This window comes from Lucilia sericata, unplaced genomic scaffold, assembly GCF_015586225.1.
Source record: "Lucilia sericata isolate MDLA Ls3-8-SP2 unplaced genomic scaffold, ASM1558622v1 Contig000371F_arrow, whole genome shotgun sequence".
Classification (NCBI taxonomy): Eukaryota; Metazoa; Arthropoda; class Insecta; order Diptera; family Calliphoridae; genus Lucilia; species Lucilia sericata.
In genome coordinates, this window is record NW_023994390.1 from 38,780 (window position 1) to 55,000 (window position 16,221).

Sequence of the window (16,221 nt, forward strand, 5' to 3'; positions counted from 1 at the left end):
TTTTTAAATAAATGAAATTAAAACTAATTGACTTATTTAATATTAGTATTTCTTTTTCTTTTTAATAAGTTGTGCACTTGTTTGCAAGGTTTCTGTTAATAGATGTTTATATATCGTTTGCTTTAAAAAAAAAAAATATTCGATTTATATACAAAGAGTAAATTGTTAAATTTCTATACTAAAAGTGCTTGATTGTTGTTGTTACTTCAATTATTTATTTATTTAGTAGGGAAGGAGGAGGATAGTTAAATAGTTAAATATATATTTATATAAGATAAAGTTTAAATAAAATTTTAATTCAATGTACAAAGAAGTTCAGTAAAATGTAACTAAACTTGGCCAAAATTATTGAAATAAAACCATTACAAATCAACCGGAAAAATAGCCTTTTGCAAGAGCCTCTTAAGGTCTCTTAAGCAACAGATAATCGTACAGTGAGAGGGTTTTTAATCTCATATTCAAATCTTAAAATATAATTTTTAAACAATAAAGTTTTTAAAATGACATCTAATGGTTTTATTCGCCACTATAATTTAGCCTAAAGATTTCATACACATTCCTTTTGAAATCTTCTTATTAACTTTTAACTAAATCCTTTAAAAATCTTTTAAACAAAAAGAAAAAAAACTAAAACAATTGTTAATTTAAAACATTTAACGGAATATTTTTAAACGCTCAGCGTTTTACCGGGGAGGTGCATATCTATATATTCGTATTATAACTAAAAATATTATTTATAAAAGTTATGAATGATGATTATTTGTGGAAACACTAACAATACCATTACCACTGCTACAACTAACACCACCCTCAGCACCACCGCCATTACTAGTAGCACCTGCAGCGCTTGCGCCACCATTTGAGGAGGCATACGAATGATCACTTGAAATATTTACTACCGTTACATTACCACTAGCTGTTTGTGCTGTAGTTGTCGTCGTTGCCGTCGTCGACATATTTGTGGTTGACATATTGGTTGGACTAGTTGTACGGCTGCGTGTAAATGTGCTCGTATTTGAATGTTGTGCCGCAGCTGCCTCCTGTAAAGCCTTCTGTTTGGCTCGTCGTGTCTTTTGACGTGTATGTTCGATTTGAAAGTCTTCGACGCGTAAGTTCAAACGTTGCATGTGATTAATAATAAAGTCCTCATCGAGTACATTGTCGGGAGGATTTCGTAACACTTCAAGTGTTTCACAAAGGCCGTTACATTGTTTGCGTATTTTGTGACTGTTGAGTGAGGCTCCCAGTATAACTAAAGCTACCTTGAAAATGACACGTATACCCTCGGCTAGAAAACAATCCCAAACCCGTAGTAATGTTTCCCAGGGTAATGTACGGGTCATGGCACATAGAAACCAATCGGTCATATAGAGTAAAGGCTCAACTTTGTGCTTCTGTAAGTGTCGATAGACGGGTGGACAGGTTTTCTTTAAAAGGCCCTCTAAGATACCAGCATCGTTTGTAGAACCTCTAAGCCGCTTATGAAATAGTCTTCCAAGTAGCTGCAAAATAAATATTGAATACAAACCGAATTAGAACTGAACTAAAAGTGAACTAGAACTGAAATAGAACTGAACTAGAACTGAACTAGAAACTGAACTAGAACTGAACTAGAACTGAACTAGAACTGAACTAGAACTGAACTAGAACTGAACTAGAACTGAACTAGAACTGAACTAGAACTGAACTAGAACTGAACTAGAACTGAACTAGACTGACTAGAACTGAACTAGAACTGAACTAGAACTGAACTAGAACTGAACTAGAACTGAACTAGAACTGAACTAGAACTGAACTAGAACTGAACTAGAACTGAACTAGAACTGAACTAGAACTGAACTAGAACTGAACTAGAACTGAACTAGAACTGAACTAGAACTGAACTAGAACTGAACTAGAACTGAACTAGAACTGAACTAGAACTGAACTAGAACTGAACTAGAACTGAACTAGAACTGAACTAGAACTGAACTAGAACTGAACTAGAACTGAACTAGAACTGAACTAGAACTGAACTAGAACTGAACTAGAACTGAACTAGAACTGAACTAGAACTGAACTACTAGAACTGAACTAGAACTGAACTAGAACTGAACTAGAACTGAACTAGAACTGAACTAGAACTGAACTAGAACTGAACTAGAACTGAACTAGAACTGAACTAGAACTGAACTAGAACTGAACTAGAACTGAACTAGAACTGAACTAGAACTGAACTAGAACTGAACTAGAACTGAACTAGAACTAGAACTGAACTAGAACTGAACTAGAACTGACTAGAACTGAACTAGAACTGAACTAGAACTGAACTAGAACTGAACTAGAACTGAACTAGAATGAACTAGAACTGAACTAGAACTGAACTAGAACTGAACTAGACTGAACTAGAACTGAACTAGAACTGAACTAGAACTGAACTAGAACTGAACTAGAACTGAACTAGAACTGAACTAGAACTGAACTAGAACTGAACTAGAACTGAACTAGAACTGAACTAGAACTGAACTAGAACTGAACTAGAACTGAACTAGAACTGAACTAGAACTGAACTAGAACTGAACTAGAACTGAACTAGAACCTGAACTTAGAACTGAACTAGAACTGACTAGAACTGAACTAGAACTGAACTAGAACTGAACTAGAACTGAACTAGAAACTGAAACTAGACTGAACTAGAACTGAATTAGGAACTGAACTAGAACTGAACTAAACTGAACTAGAACTGAACTAGAACTGAACTAGAACTGAACTAGAACTGAACTAGAACTGAACTAGAACTGAACTAGAACTGAACCAGAACTGAAATAGAACTGTACTAGAACTGAACTAGAACTACATTTTTAACAAAAGTCTGTTAAAAAGCGTTCGTTAGAAAATCAATTCCTTAAAAAGAATTTACATTTGTAGTATATCCATAGACCTCTGTTTCGGTTGAAACACTTCTTAAAAAATAAAAAAAACATTTATATTTACTTACACATCACATACGCTAACAAAAACCCAAAATGCATCTTCAGCTGGTAAATGCATTAAGAGAAAAGCTGCTATTGGTGCTTGAGCCTGACAAAATCCCACTTTGGGATTATATATCGAATAGGCTTTCAAGACATTAAACAATTCAATTTGACCAACTTTATCTTCATCCAAAAACATTTCATGAAACGGAAACTGACGATGTTTATCTTTTTTGATCTCTTCAATGACATGAGGATTTCCCGGTTTCTCTAAAAGTTCTTTATATAAATTGGGATGTTTCTTTTTAAGCAAATAGGCACCAGATAAAAAGAACCAAGCACGAGGTCTGATTGATTTTGGTATACCCTTGCGGCAACGATCACGAATCTGCAAATGATAATATTAAATTAAAAAATAAATTTCAATAAAATTGAAAAAATTAAAAATCTTACCTTTTTATAATTCTTGGACATATATAAAGACCAATTATCTATCATATATAACCATTTCTTTTCTCTAGCTATAATTTGTGCTTTTGATAAGGGTTCTTTTGGTTTGTCAGTACGTTGAAAACCACCATAAAAGCCATTACGATCGGGACAACTAGAGACGGTGGAACATAGTGATATGGTGTCCACCGAACGTGGTGATGTTGCCATCGTAAACTGTAATTTAAATTGGAAAATAGTCAATATTATAGGTCATTCATCTTTAAAAATGTTATAAAATTATATATTTTTTTTTTATTTTATTAACAAAATACACCCACTAATTTGTAGAAACACAAACAACCAAACACAATGTTGTTATAGTTTTTAAGCTAATTAAACAATAAGTATTTCATATTTTTGAATGTGTGTGCTCATCTCATCTTGAATAGAAATGAAAAAAAGTTCAGTATGTTAATTTAAATTCGTTTTCGCATACAATTAAATGACTACATATTGATCAATTAACAAAAACTCAGTCAAAGGGGTAAGAGAGTGAATACAACTACACAGAATATTTTTTTTTTTTTGAAATACAAAATGCGCATTTTGTAATATTTTTAAAATATAATTTTTTAAGCAAATAAAAAGGATTTTTACTAAAATAAAATAATATTTACAATATTTGTTCAGTTCTAAATCGAACTTTAGTTGAGTTCTAGTTCAATTCTAGTTAGTTCTAGTTTAGTTCTAGTTTAGTTCAAGTTCAGTTCTAGTTCAGTTCTAGTCAGTTCTAGTTCAGTTCTAGTTCAGTTCTAGTTCAGTTCTAGTTCAGTTCTAGTTCAGTTCTAGTTCAGTTCTAGTTCAGTTCGTTCAGTTCTAGTTCAGTTAGTTCTAGTTCAGTTCGTAAGTTCAGTTCTAGTTCAGTTCTAGTTCAGTTCTAGTTCAGTTCTAGTTCAGTTCTAGTTCAGTTCTAGTTCAGTTCTAGTTCAGTTCTAGTTCAGTTCTAGTTCAGTTCTAGTTCAGTTCTAGTTCAGTTCTAGTTCAGTTCTAGTTCAGTTCTAGTTTCAGTCTAGTTCAGTTCTGTTCAGTTCTAGTTCAGTTCTAGTTCAGTTTCTAGTTCAGTTCTAGTTCAGTTCTAGTTTAGTTCTAGTTAGTTTAGTTCAGGTTCTAGTTCAGCTTCTAGTTCAGTTCTAGTTCAGTTCTAGTTCAGTTCTAGTTTCAGTTCTAGTTCAGATCTAGTTCAGTTCTAGTTCAGTTTAGTTCAGTTCTAGTTCAGTTCTAGTTCAGTTCCTAGTTCAGTTCTAGTTCAGTTCTAGTTCAGTTCTAGTTCAGTTATAGTTCAGTTCTAGTTCAGTTCTAGTTCAGTTCTAGTTCAGTTCTAGTTCAGTTCAGTTCTAGTTCAGTTCTAGTTCAATTCTAGTTCAGATCTAGTTCAGATCTAGTTCAGTTCTAGTTCAGTTCTAGTTCAGTTCTAGTTCAGTTCTAGTTCAGTTCTAGTTCAGTTCTAGTTCAGTTCTAGTTCAGTTCTAGTTCAGTTCTAGTTCAGTTCTAGTTCAGTTCTAGTTCAGTTCTAGTTCAGTTCTAGTTCAGTTCTAGTTCAGTTCTAGTTCAGTTCTAGTTCAGTTCTAGTTCAGTTCTAGTTCAGTTCTAGTTCAGTTCTAGTTCAGTTCTAGTTCAGTTCTAGTTCAGTTCTAGTTCAGTTCTAGTTCAATTCTAGTTCAGTTCTAGTTCAGTTCTAGTTCAGTTCTAGTTCAGTTCTAGTTCAGATCTAGTTCAGTTCTAGTTCAGTTCTAGTTCAGTTCTAGTTCAGTTCTAGTTCAGTTATAATTAAGTTCTCTTTTTCCGTTTGACTTATGTTCTTGTTAGAAAAGTAATAGTGTAAAATTCATGCTGACAAGTTTATCTCAATTTTTATTAAAAAATTTATTCAAAAGAAACAAGTATCTCTCAAATTTTTTAATGAATGTACGTATGTATGTACTAGCTATAATTAACAAAATTGTTCATAAGGCAGACAAACAACTAAACATTTATTTATATCAACATCGTCAAAAGCAAAAAAGATAAGATTCCCTAAAATATATTGCAAGTATGTATGTAGGTATGAGCAATGCGTAAGTTTATATTAGTTTAAAGCCGGTTAAGGTCATCCAATTATTATTAGATAAAATATTTATACATACAATTTATGTACATTATTAAATTTTTATTTGTTTAACCACAAAAAAAAAATATTGTCTTTGCAATAGAGGTTTATCTTTTTATAATAAAAACAAACTCACATTTAATTATAAAAGTGCATGTGTTAAATATAAATTCAAATTCACGTATTTATTAGACTCCCTTGTATGGTGATGTATGTAATAATTGTTATTATTAGTTGAAACTTAAAAGGAAGGGTTGGTATTACCAATTTTTTATCCATAACAATGACAATATTTGTTGTCGTATTGTATGTTTATTTAGCAATTTTCACTTGTTAGTTTAATAGATTTGTTGGTTTTTATATTTCAATCTGTAGTATTGAGAAAATTATAGTTTGTTTGATATTTTTATAATAAAAAAAATGATTTTGCAATGGATGATTTAATTGTTTGAGTTTTGAATTTAAGAAAAAAGGTGGAGTGATACTTGCTAATTTTTTTTATTTAAAAAAAACTATAGGTTAAAAGTTTAATTTAACATGCTTAAAAAATTATTCAAAAATAGTTGACTTTGTTTTATAGTTGACTTTTTGTTTGGTAATTGTTCTTTTTCATTGGTCATTGGCCCTTTTGTTAGTTCTGGCTTTTTCATAGATTTTTTTTTCTTGATTTCAAATTTCTCACATATCAAGGTACAAGGTAATTGAACTAGAACTGAAGTTCAATTCTTGTTCAGTTCTAGTTCGGTACTATTTCAGTTCTAGTTCATTTCTAGTTCATTCTAGTTCAGTTCTAGTTCAGTTCTAATTCAGTTCTAGTTCAGTTCTAGTTCAGTTCTAGTGTCAGTTCTAGTTCAGTTCTAGTTCAGTTCTAGTTCAGTTCTAGTTTCAGTTCTAGTTCAGTTCTAGTTCAGTTCTACTTCAGTTCTAGTTCAGTTCTAGTTTCAGTTCTAGTTCAGTTCTAGTTCAGTTCTAGTTCAGTTCTAGTTCAATTCTAGTTCAGTTCTAGTTCAGTTCTAGTTCAGTTTCTAGTTCAGTTCTAGGTTCAGTTCTAGTTCAGTTCTAGTTTCAGTTCTAGTTCAGTTCTAGTTCAGGTTCTAGTTCAGTTCTAGTTCAGTTCTAGTTCAGTTCTAGTTCAGTTCTAGTTCAGTTCTAGTTCAGTTCTAGTTCAGTCTATTCAGTTCTAGTTGTCTAGTTCAGTTCTAGTTCAGTTCTAGTTCAGTTCTAGTTCAGTTCTAGTTCAGTTCTAGTTTCAGTTCTAGTTCAGTTCTAGTTTCAGTTCTAGTTCAGTTCTAGTTCAGTTAAGTGCAGTTCTAGTTCAGTTGCTAGTGCAGTTTCTATTCATTCAGTTCTAGTTCAGTTCTAGTTCAGTTCTAGTCAGTTCTAGTTCAGTTCTAGTTCAGTTCTAGTTCAGTAGTTCTAGTTCAGTTCTAGTTCAGTTCTAGTTCAGTTCTAGTTCAGTTCTAGTTCAGTTCTAGTTCAGTTCTAGTTCAGTTCTATTCAGTTCTAGTTCAGTTCTAGTTCAGTTCTAGTTCAGTTCTAGTTCAGTTCTAGTTCAGTTCTAGTTCAAGTTCTAGTGTCAGTTCTAGTTCAGTTCTAGTTCAGTTCTAGTTCAGTTCTAGTTCAGTTCTAGTTCCAGTTCTAGTTCAGTTTCTAGTTCAGTTCTAGTTCAGTTCTAGTTCAGTTCTAGTTCAGTTCTAGTTTCAGTTCTAGTTCAGTTCTAGTTCAGTTCTAGTTCAGTTCTAGTTCAGTTTCTAGTTCAGTTCTAGTTCAGTTCTAGTTCAGTTCTAGTTCAGTTCTAGTTCAGTTCTAGTTCAGTTCTAGTTCAGTTCTAGTTCAGTTCTAGTTTCAGTTCAGTTCTAGTTCAGTTCTAATTCAGTTCTAGTTCAGTTCTAGTTCAGTTCTAGTTCAGTTCTAGTTCAGTTCTAGTTCAGTTCTAGTTCAGTTCTAGTTCAGTTCTAGTTCAGTTCTAGTTCAGTTCTAGTTCAGTTCTAGTTCAGTTCTAGTTCAGTTCTAGTTCAGTTCTAGTTCAGTTCTAGTTCAGTTCTAGTTCAATTCTAGTTCAGTTCTAGTTCAGTTCTAGTTCAGTTCTAGTTCAGTTCTAGTTCAGTTCTAGTTCAGTTCTAGTTCAGTTCTAGTTCAGTTCTAGTTCAGTTCTAGTTCAGTTCTAGTTCAGTTCTAGTTCAGTTCTAGTTCAGTTCTAGTTCAGTTCTAGTTCAGTTCTAGTTCAGTTCTAGTTCAGTTCTAGTTCAGTTCTAGTTCAGTTCTAGTTCAGTTCTAGTTCAGTTCTAGTTCAGTTCTAGTTCAGTTCTAGTTCAGTTCTAGTTCAGTTCTAGTTCAGTTCTAGTTCAGTTCTAGTTCAGTTCTAGTTCAGTTCTAGTTCAGTTCTAGTTCAGTTCTAGTTCAGTTCTAGTTCAGTTCTAGTTCAGTTCTAGTTCAGTTCTAGTTCAGTTCTAGTTCAGTTCTAGTTCAGTTCTAGTTCAGTTCTAGTTCAGTTCTAGTTCAGTTCTAGTTCAGTTCTAGTTCAGTTCTAGTTCAGTTCTAGTTCAGTTCTAGTTCAGTTCTAGTTCAGTTCTAGTTCAGTTCTAGTTCAGTTCTAGTTCAGTTCTAATTCAGTTCTAGTTATGTTCTATGAAAAATTCCTTAGTTGTATAAATATTTAACAGCTAAAAGGAGTATTGTATTCTACTAAAGTAAATATTATTTAATGTCTATATAAATATTATACCATAAGCGTGATAACACATTTTTTCTATTTTTTATTAAAAATTCTTTATCTTTTAATTATAAATATGTATTGTAAATAAGATATATTAAAGAAAGTTATTTTTTACGTAGAATAAGTGTTTTAAACTGCTTTTTAATGGTGCAAAAGCATGAGAAAATTTTTAATTTTGCAAAGCTATGTATAAGATATTCAGATTTTCACTAAATTTCACAAACAAATCAATTTAGAGAAAAATATTTATTCCAAAAATTTCAATTTAAAAAGGACTTTTTTAATAACTCTGTTAAAGTATGTATCACTAAATACAAGATTATCTATATTTTCTTACCAGACTCATCTGAGCGTACTTTTCTGTTTATAATTATTGTTATTCTTATTTTAAAAATAAAACTAAAGCAATTTCCTTTTTAAAAAAAAGATTCTGAGTAATAAACATTTTTCTAATTGTTTAATATATGAAGCCTTTGTTATTGTTTATAGAAATTAATTAAATAAGTTAGTTTTATATAAAATAGAACACAATGTGGTAACAAATGTTTTACACACAAACCTATTATGCGACAAAATGTTCGGAGTTTATTTTTATACATTATTATGTTTATGGGGTTGTTAGAATTAGAACTACACAAGTGCCCTTTAATGAAATGCTTATTGAACTATTAACCAAAGAGTATAATATAAATAGGGGGAAAACTTTATTTATGCACATGTCGTCTTTAATCTTTAAAAAGTTTAAGGAACATAATTTTTTGAAGGGAACATTTATGAAAAATCAAAATGTATTACATAAATACATAAATATCTATCTATCTATCTATCTATCTATCTATCTATCTATCTATCTATATATCTATCTATCTATCTATCTATCTATCTATCTATCTATCTATCTATCTATCTATCTATCTATCTATCTATTTATCTATCTGTCTATCTATCTATCTATCTATCTATCTATCTATCTATCTATCTATCTATCTATCTATCTATCTATCTATCTATCTATCTATCTATCTATCTATCTATCTATCTATCTATCTATCTATCTATCTACTATCTATCTATCTATCTATCTATCTATCTATCTATCTATCTATCTATCTATCTATCTATCTATCTATCTATCTATCTATCTATCTATCTATCTATCTATCTATCTATCTATCTATCTATCTATCTACTATCTTCATCTATCTATCTATCTATCTATATATCTATCTATCTATCTATCTATCTATCTATCTATCTATCTATCTATCTATCTATCTATCTATCTATCTATCTATCTATCTATCTATCTCTATCTAATTATCTATCTATCTATCTATCTATCTATCTATCTATCTATCTATCTATATATCTATCTATCTATCTATCTATCTATCTATCTATCTATCTATCTATCTATCTATCTATCTGTATCTATCTATCTATCTATCTATCTATCTATCTATCTATCTATCTATCTATCTATCTATCTATCTATCTATCTATCTATCTATCTATCTATCTATCTATCTATCTATCTATCTAGCTATCTATCTATCTATCTATCTATCTATCTATCTATCTATCTATCTATCTATCTATCTATCTATCTATCTATCTATCTATCTATCTATCTATCTACTATCTATCTATCTATCTATCTATCTATCTATCTATCTATCTATCTATCTATCTATCTATCTATCTATCTATCTATCTATTCTATCTATCAAGATTTTGGAGGTGTTTGGGAAATTTCAGAAACAGATTCTTGTTCTACTCAGATCCACCTTTCAGAAAAATAGTATCACTTCCGAGGTATTTGTATGCTTTAAAACGTACAGCAAAATGAACATAGCATACTACCCCTAAAAAGTAGGGGAGATTTTAATAAATCATATAGAAAACAAAAAACAAGAGAGGAAATAAATAAAAATAATAGCAAAACAACAACTACCAATAATAATAAAAACAATCAAAAATCTCTTGTTATTGATGAATAATTATTTTTGTTTTTTTACTATTAATATCAAGGAATTCCATATTACAAACTTATACAGATTGCCAACAAAATAATTTAAAACAAAACACTTAAAATAATGATAAACATACAAAATAATAAAAACATGCATGAAATCTACAAAAGAAAAATATAAACCTGCATTTTAAAACTTAAAGAAAATTTAAATAAAAAAGGTGTTTCTCTGTGTGGGGGAGCAACTTGTATTGTTGTTGTAGATATATTCCAGTAGTTGTTATTTGTCAATGTTGTTGTTGTCGTTGTACTGTTAAGGTATTGTTGGTTGTTTTTAAAATGAACCCACACACAAACTCTCAATCACGTATGAAGTTACAAAATTGAAATAAATTTAACAAAAAGAAATCTATTTTATCTACTCAACACATTATCAGCATTATAATCATTATCATCATCATCACTATCTTACTTACCTATTATTTTGTGCAAAATATGTAGAAAGAAATGAAATACAATTTTGTATTTAATTTAAGCAATTTTAATAATTACTATTGTTGTTTTTTCAACGCGATTTCGAATGATTTTCGACAGTATCCATCCATTAGTTGAAATTCTTTATTTTCTACTCGTTCTCTTTTTATTTTGCCAAAAAAAAAAACTAAATTCTTTTATTCGGGTATTTCCTTTTATTCTGTTTTTTTTTTTTTTTTGAAATGAAAAAAAATACTAACTGGATTCATATTTTTGTTTTAATTCTCATTTAAATCACTATTGCTTTTCACTCACACCCCTATATGGTTTTCTTCTTTTTGTGATTTATTGGGTTTGGTGGACACTTTCTAATTGTAATTTTTTCAGGCCTTGTTTTTGTGTATATTTTTGTTTAGAAATATTTTTTCGTGTTTTCTTAAAAAAATACAATAATAATTACTTGATGTTTTTGTTTTTTCACGTTTTATTATTAAAATTGTGGAATATTAATATTTGGCAACAAATGTTTTGCAGACGAATGAAAAAAACGACGTAGTTCGAGGAAAATATGAAACAATTTTGACACTTGCTTTATGATATGATGTTTAGTGTTGCCATATTTAATTAAAGGTAGTCTTATTGGATTAAGTGATACCATATTGATGAATATTAGAAATAAATTGCGATTAACTATATTTAATGTCTTCAATTGATGGCGATTTTCATTTTGAAAAATTAAGTAGAAGGAAACATGGAAGATCAATTTCTAGACGAAACATCTAAAATCTGTGATCACTTTGGAATACATTGATTCGAAACGTACCGTCGATTAAGCTCAATTTTTTAAAATTATTAGATAATATTTCGCACAAAAGTCGTTGTTAGCACAAGGACGCCTATTAAATACATATATTAAAATCGGTAAATTATTTTACCCACTATAGCAACATCGTACCCTTAAAATAAAAATAAAATATCTGAAAAACATGATGTTATTGAGAAATTCTAAGAAAAGATTCGGTTTCAGATCTCCTCAGTTCTCTAGAAAAGTATGCTTTTGTTTTCAAATTTAGTTCACATGTGTAATTCATTATATAGATCACTATACATGAAAAGAAGCACCTATCATTTTCTTTGTATGAAAAACAAATTTAATTTCAAAATCCAATTTGAATTAAGTGATAATTTATAACGTTTAAACTACTTAAACTGTTATATGAAAGTAATGCCATACCAAAGATTTAATAGCGTTTTTAGCACTACGACCATCTGGCAACTATAAATTATCTATGTTTATCTAATCACAAAACAGAGTAAGAGAGAGCCGGTGGAATATTTTAATTATTTTCATTTGCAATTATTTTTTTAAATTTCTTTAGTTTAGCAGCAACTTTACAAAATGATGAACGTATTAAGGAACTCTTTGAAATTGGGTAAGGAAATTTTAAAAACAATACTATACATTAATTAATTAATACATTGAATTAATTAAACATTTACTTGGTATAAATTATAATAAAAATAAACTAAACTTGTGCTTTTTTACAACAAGGTCATACTCGTGGACCCCTGCAACAGGTTAAACGTAACATTGCCTGTTTGTCGGCTTTACCTGAAACCCATCAGATGTTGCAAAAAACCTGCAGAGATTTTGCCGATAATGAATTGGTGCCCAATGCAGCCAAATGTGATCGTGAACATTTGGTATCCCGAGCAGCAGATTAAAAAAATGGGTGAATTAGGTCTGATGGCTGTAGCGGTACCCGAAGAATTAGGTAAAAAGTTACTCTATTGCAGTTAATATAATGATTTTATATAACATATATGAACAATTTTATATTTTTAGGTGGCACTGGTTTGGATTATTTGGCTTACTCTATTGCCATGGAAGAAATATCTAGGGGTTGTGCCTCGGCTGGTGTTATTATGTCTGTTAATAATTCACTGTATTTGGGTCCCATTTTGGGTTTTGGCAATGAGGCACAAAAGCAAAAATTTATTACTCCCTTTACGTCGGGTGATCAAGTAGGTTGTTTTGCCTTATCCGAACCTGGCAATGGTTCAAGATGCTGGTGCTGCCTCTACTACAGCTGTAGATAAGGGGTGATCATTATCTTTTGAATGGCACCAAGGCCTGGATCACTAATGGTTATGAAGCCAAGGCAGCTGTGGTTTTTTGCCACCACCGATAAATCCCTCAAACACAAAGGCATTTCTGCCTTTATAGTACCCAAAGCTACAGAAGGTTTCTCTTTGGGCAAGAAAGAAGATAAATTGGGTATACGTGGCTCTTCCACCTGCCAGTTGATTTTTGAAGATTGTATTGTACCCAAAGAGAACATTTTGGGTCAACCTGGTTATGGTTTTTAAAATTGCCATGAAAACTTTGGATGCCGGTCGTATTGGTATTGCCAGCCAGGCTTTGGGTATTGCTCAAGCTTCTTTGGAATTGGCGGTGGATTATGCTCAAAAAACGTATTGCTTTTGGTAAACCTATCTCCAAACTTCAAGCTATTCAGGAAAAAATTGCCGATATGGCAGTTAAAGTAGAATCTGCACGCTTGTTGACCTGGCGTTCGGCCTGGTTAAAGGACAACGATAAACCCTATACCAAAGAGGCTGCTATGGGCTAAATTAGCTGCTTCAGAAGCAGCCACCTTTTGCAGTCATCAGTGTATACAGGTGTTGGGTGGCATGGGTTACGTAAGTGATATGCCAGCCGAACGTTATTATAGAGATGCCCGTATTACCGAAATCTATGAGGGTACAATCGGAAAATTCAACGCTTAGTAACAGCTGGTTCTGTTATTAAGGAATTGAGTGCCTAATTTAAAAATCAAATTTTTCGCGAAGGCTGTTTTCTAAAACAAAATATTTTTTAAGTGCATTTAATATTATACAAACATACATATCTGCCAACACTTCTTTTGATAAAAATAAGTTTTAAAATATGCAAAATTGTTTTACGATAAAAAAGTGATCAATTGTTAACTCTAAGGGTTTTCTTTAAATAAATTAATAAAAAAAAGTATTACTTGATTAGTTGTATTATCTTTTCATCTCTTATTGACTTTGATAATGTATATCATGTCAATGACTTGCAGAATTTTGGAAAATTTATATACAACATACATACATATATATGTATCTACATAGTACATGTACACATGTAGGTATGTATAACATTCTAAAATTAAATTAATTTCTTAAATTAATTCATAATTTGTTAACTGTGTGTTAATAAATTTGATAAGCTTTACTACGCCAAATTGTAGTTATCTTTTAACATTTGGAAAAACGTTAAAGTCTCGCTTTTGTATCTAATCTATAAATCTCTATTTGTTACCAATAAACTTTTCCGTTAGGACGCAATGATAACTTAAATCAGAACCGATAAATCCTTTAAGACCAGTTTGACTCAATAAGTTTTAAAACTATTTTATTGTAGATAGATAGATAGATAGATAGATAGATAGATAGATAGATAGATAGATAGATAGATAGATAGATAGATAGATAGATAGATAGAGATAGATAGTAGATAGATAGATAGATAGATAGATAGATAGATAGATAGATAGATAGATAGATAGATAGATAGATAGATAGATAGATAGATAGATAGATAGATAGATAGATAGATAGATAGATAGATAGATAGATAGGAAGATAGATAGATAGATAGGTAGATAGATAGAAATAGATAGATAGATAGATAGATAGATAGATAGATAGATAGATAGATAGATAGATAGATAGATAGATAGTAGATATATAGATAGATAGATAGATAGATAGATAGATAGATAGATAGATAGATAGATAGATAGATAGATAGATAGAGATAGATAGATAGATAGATAGATAGATAGATAGATAGATAGATAGATAGATAGATAGATAGATAGATAGATAGATAGATAGATAGATAGATAGATAGATAGATAGATAGATAGATAGATAGATAGATAGATAGATAGATAGATAGATAGATAGATAGATAGATAGATAGATAGATAGATAGATATGTATTTAAATTTTAATTTAAGAAAATGCATACGATTTACTTTTTTCATATAAAAAACGATTTGATGAACTTAGAACTACCGGTATTTACTGTTAACTAGTATAGTAGTTTTTATCTGTCTTTAACAAGAAGTGGACGCAAAGGGAGACGTTTTAGACCTAACAGTAAGTTATATTTGAAATAAAACGGTTATGTTTTCATGCGTCTAGCATTATTTATTCCGCAAAATTATTAATATAGTGATTCTAATCTAGAAATCTCTATTTGTTACCAATAAACTTTTCCGTTAGGACACAATGATAACTTAAATCAGAACCGATAAATCCTTTAAGAAACAGTTTGACTCAAAGTTTTAAAACTATTTTATTGTAGATAGCTAGTTAGATAGATAGATAGATAGATAGATAGATACATAGATAGATCGATATATAGATAGATAGATAGATTAGATAGATAGATAGATAGATAGATAGATAGATAGATGATAGATAGATAGATAGTTAGATAACTGATAGATAGATAGATCGATAGATATATAGTAGATTAGATAGATAGCTAGGATAGATAGAAGATAGATAGATAGAAGATAGATAGATAGATAGATAGATAGATCGATAGATAGATAGATAGATAGATAGATAGATAGATAGATAGATAGATAGATAGATATATAGATAGATAGATAGATAGATAGATAGATAGATAGATAGATAGATAGATAGATAGATAGATAGATAGATAGATAGATAGATAGATAGATAGATAGATAGATAGATAGATAGATAGATAGATAGATAGATAGATAGATAGATAGATAGATAGATAGATAGATAGATAGATAGATAGATAGATAGATAGATAGATAGATAGATAGATAGATAGATAGATAGATAGATAGATAGATAGATAGATAGATAGATATGTATTTAAATTTTAATTTAAGAAAATGCATACGATTTTACTTATTTCATATAAAAACGATTTTTGATGAACTTAGAACTACCGGTATTTACTGTTAACTAGTATAGTAGTTTTTATCTGTCTTTAACAAGAAGTGGACGCAAAGGGAGACGTTTTAGACCTAACAGTAAGTTATATTTGAAATAAAACGGTTATGTTTTCATGCGTCTAGCATTATTTATTCCGCAAAATTATTAAAAAGTGATTCGAGGCAACTACTTAAGATCTAAAAATAATAATTGCTGTCTATTTGCTTAGTTATTTGTTTATAATTAAAATTCTATGAAAAATTTTCAATTAAAAATAATTTTGTTTCAAAATTTCCAACAAATACCAAAATAGTTCTTTTTCATTTTGTTCCCACACCAACTAAATATTTCACAAATACAACGCTGTCAATGTTTTTCCATTTCTTTTTATTGTTCGCTTTTCTTTATTCTTCTAACAGCATTGCCATATGTAGCGAACATATCATTGAATTTTCGTACTCCATCAAATAAACATCAAAAGTTAATTGTCCTTTCATATAAAAAAATCAAA

At 30.1% G+C, this 16,221-nt stretch overlaps 2 protein-coding genes and 1 pseudogene across 2 annotated transcripts in view; 2 read left to right on the forward strand and 1 right to left on the reverse strand.

Moving 5' to 3' along the window:
- LOC119604210 (TBC1 domain family member whacked) overlaps nt 1–16,221 on the reverse strand; it is a 17,037-nt gene continuing 816 nt past the window's right edge. Inside the window, 4 exon segments of the mRNA XM_037956693.1 lie at nt 1–1,462; nt 1,465–1,502; nt 2,978–3,342; nt 3,408–3,620. Of these exon segments, the coding sequence (XP_037812621.1) occupies nt 744–1,462; nt 1,465–1,502; nt 2,978–3,342; nt 3,408–3,620 (1,335 nt within the window). The 3' untranslated portion in view covers nt 1–743.
- Nucleotides 11,971–13,736, forward strand: LOC119604212 (annotated as a pseudogene).
- Nucleotides 16,157–16,221, forward strand: part of LOC119604211 (signal peptide peptidase-like 3) — a 23,255-nt gene continuing 23,190 nt past the window's right edge. The window contains exon 1 of the mRNA XM_037956694.1: nt 16,157–16,221. This exon is cut by the window's right edge and continues 451 nt beyond it. The gene's annotated coding sequence lies outside the window, so the exon portion shown is untranslated.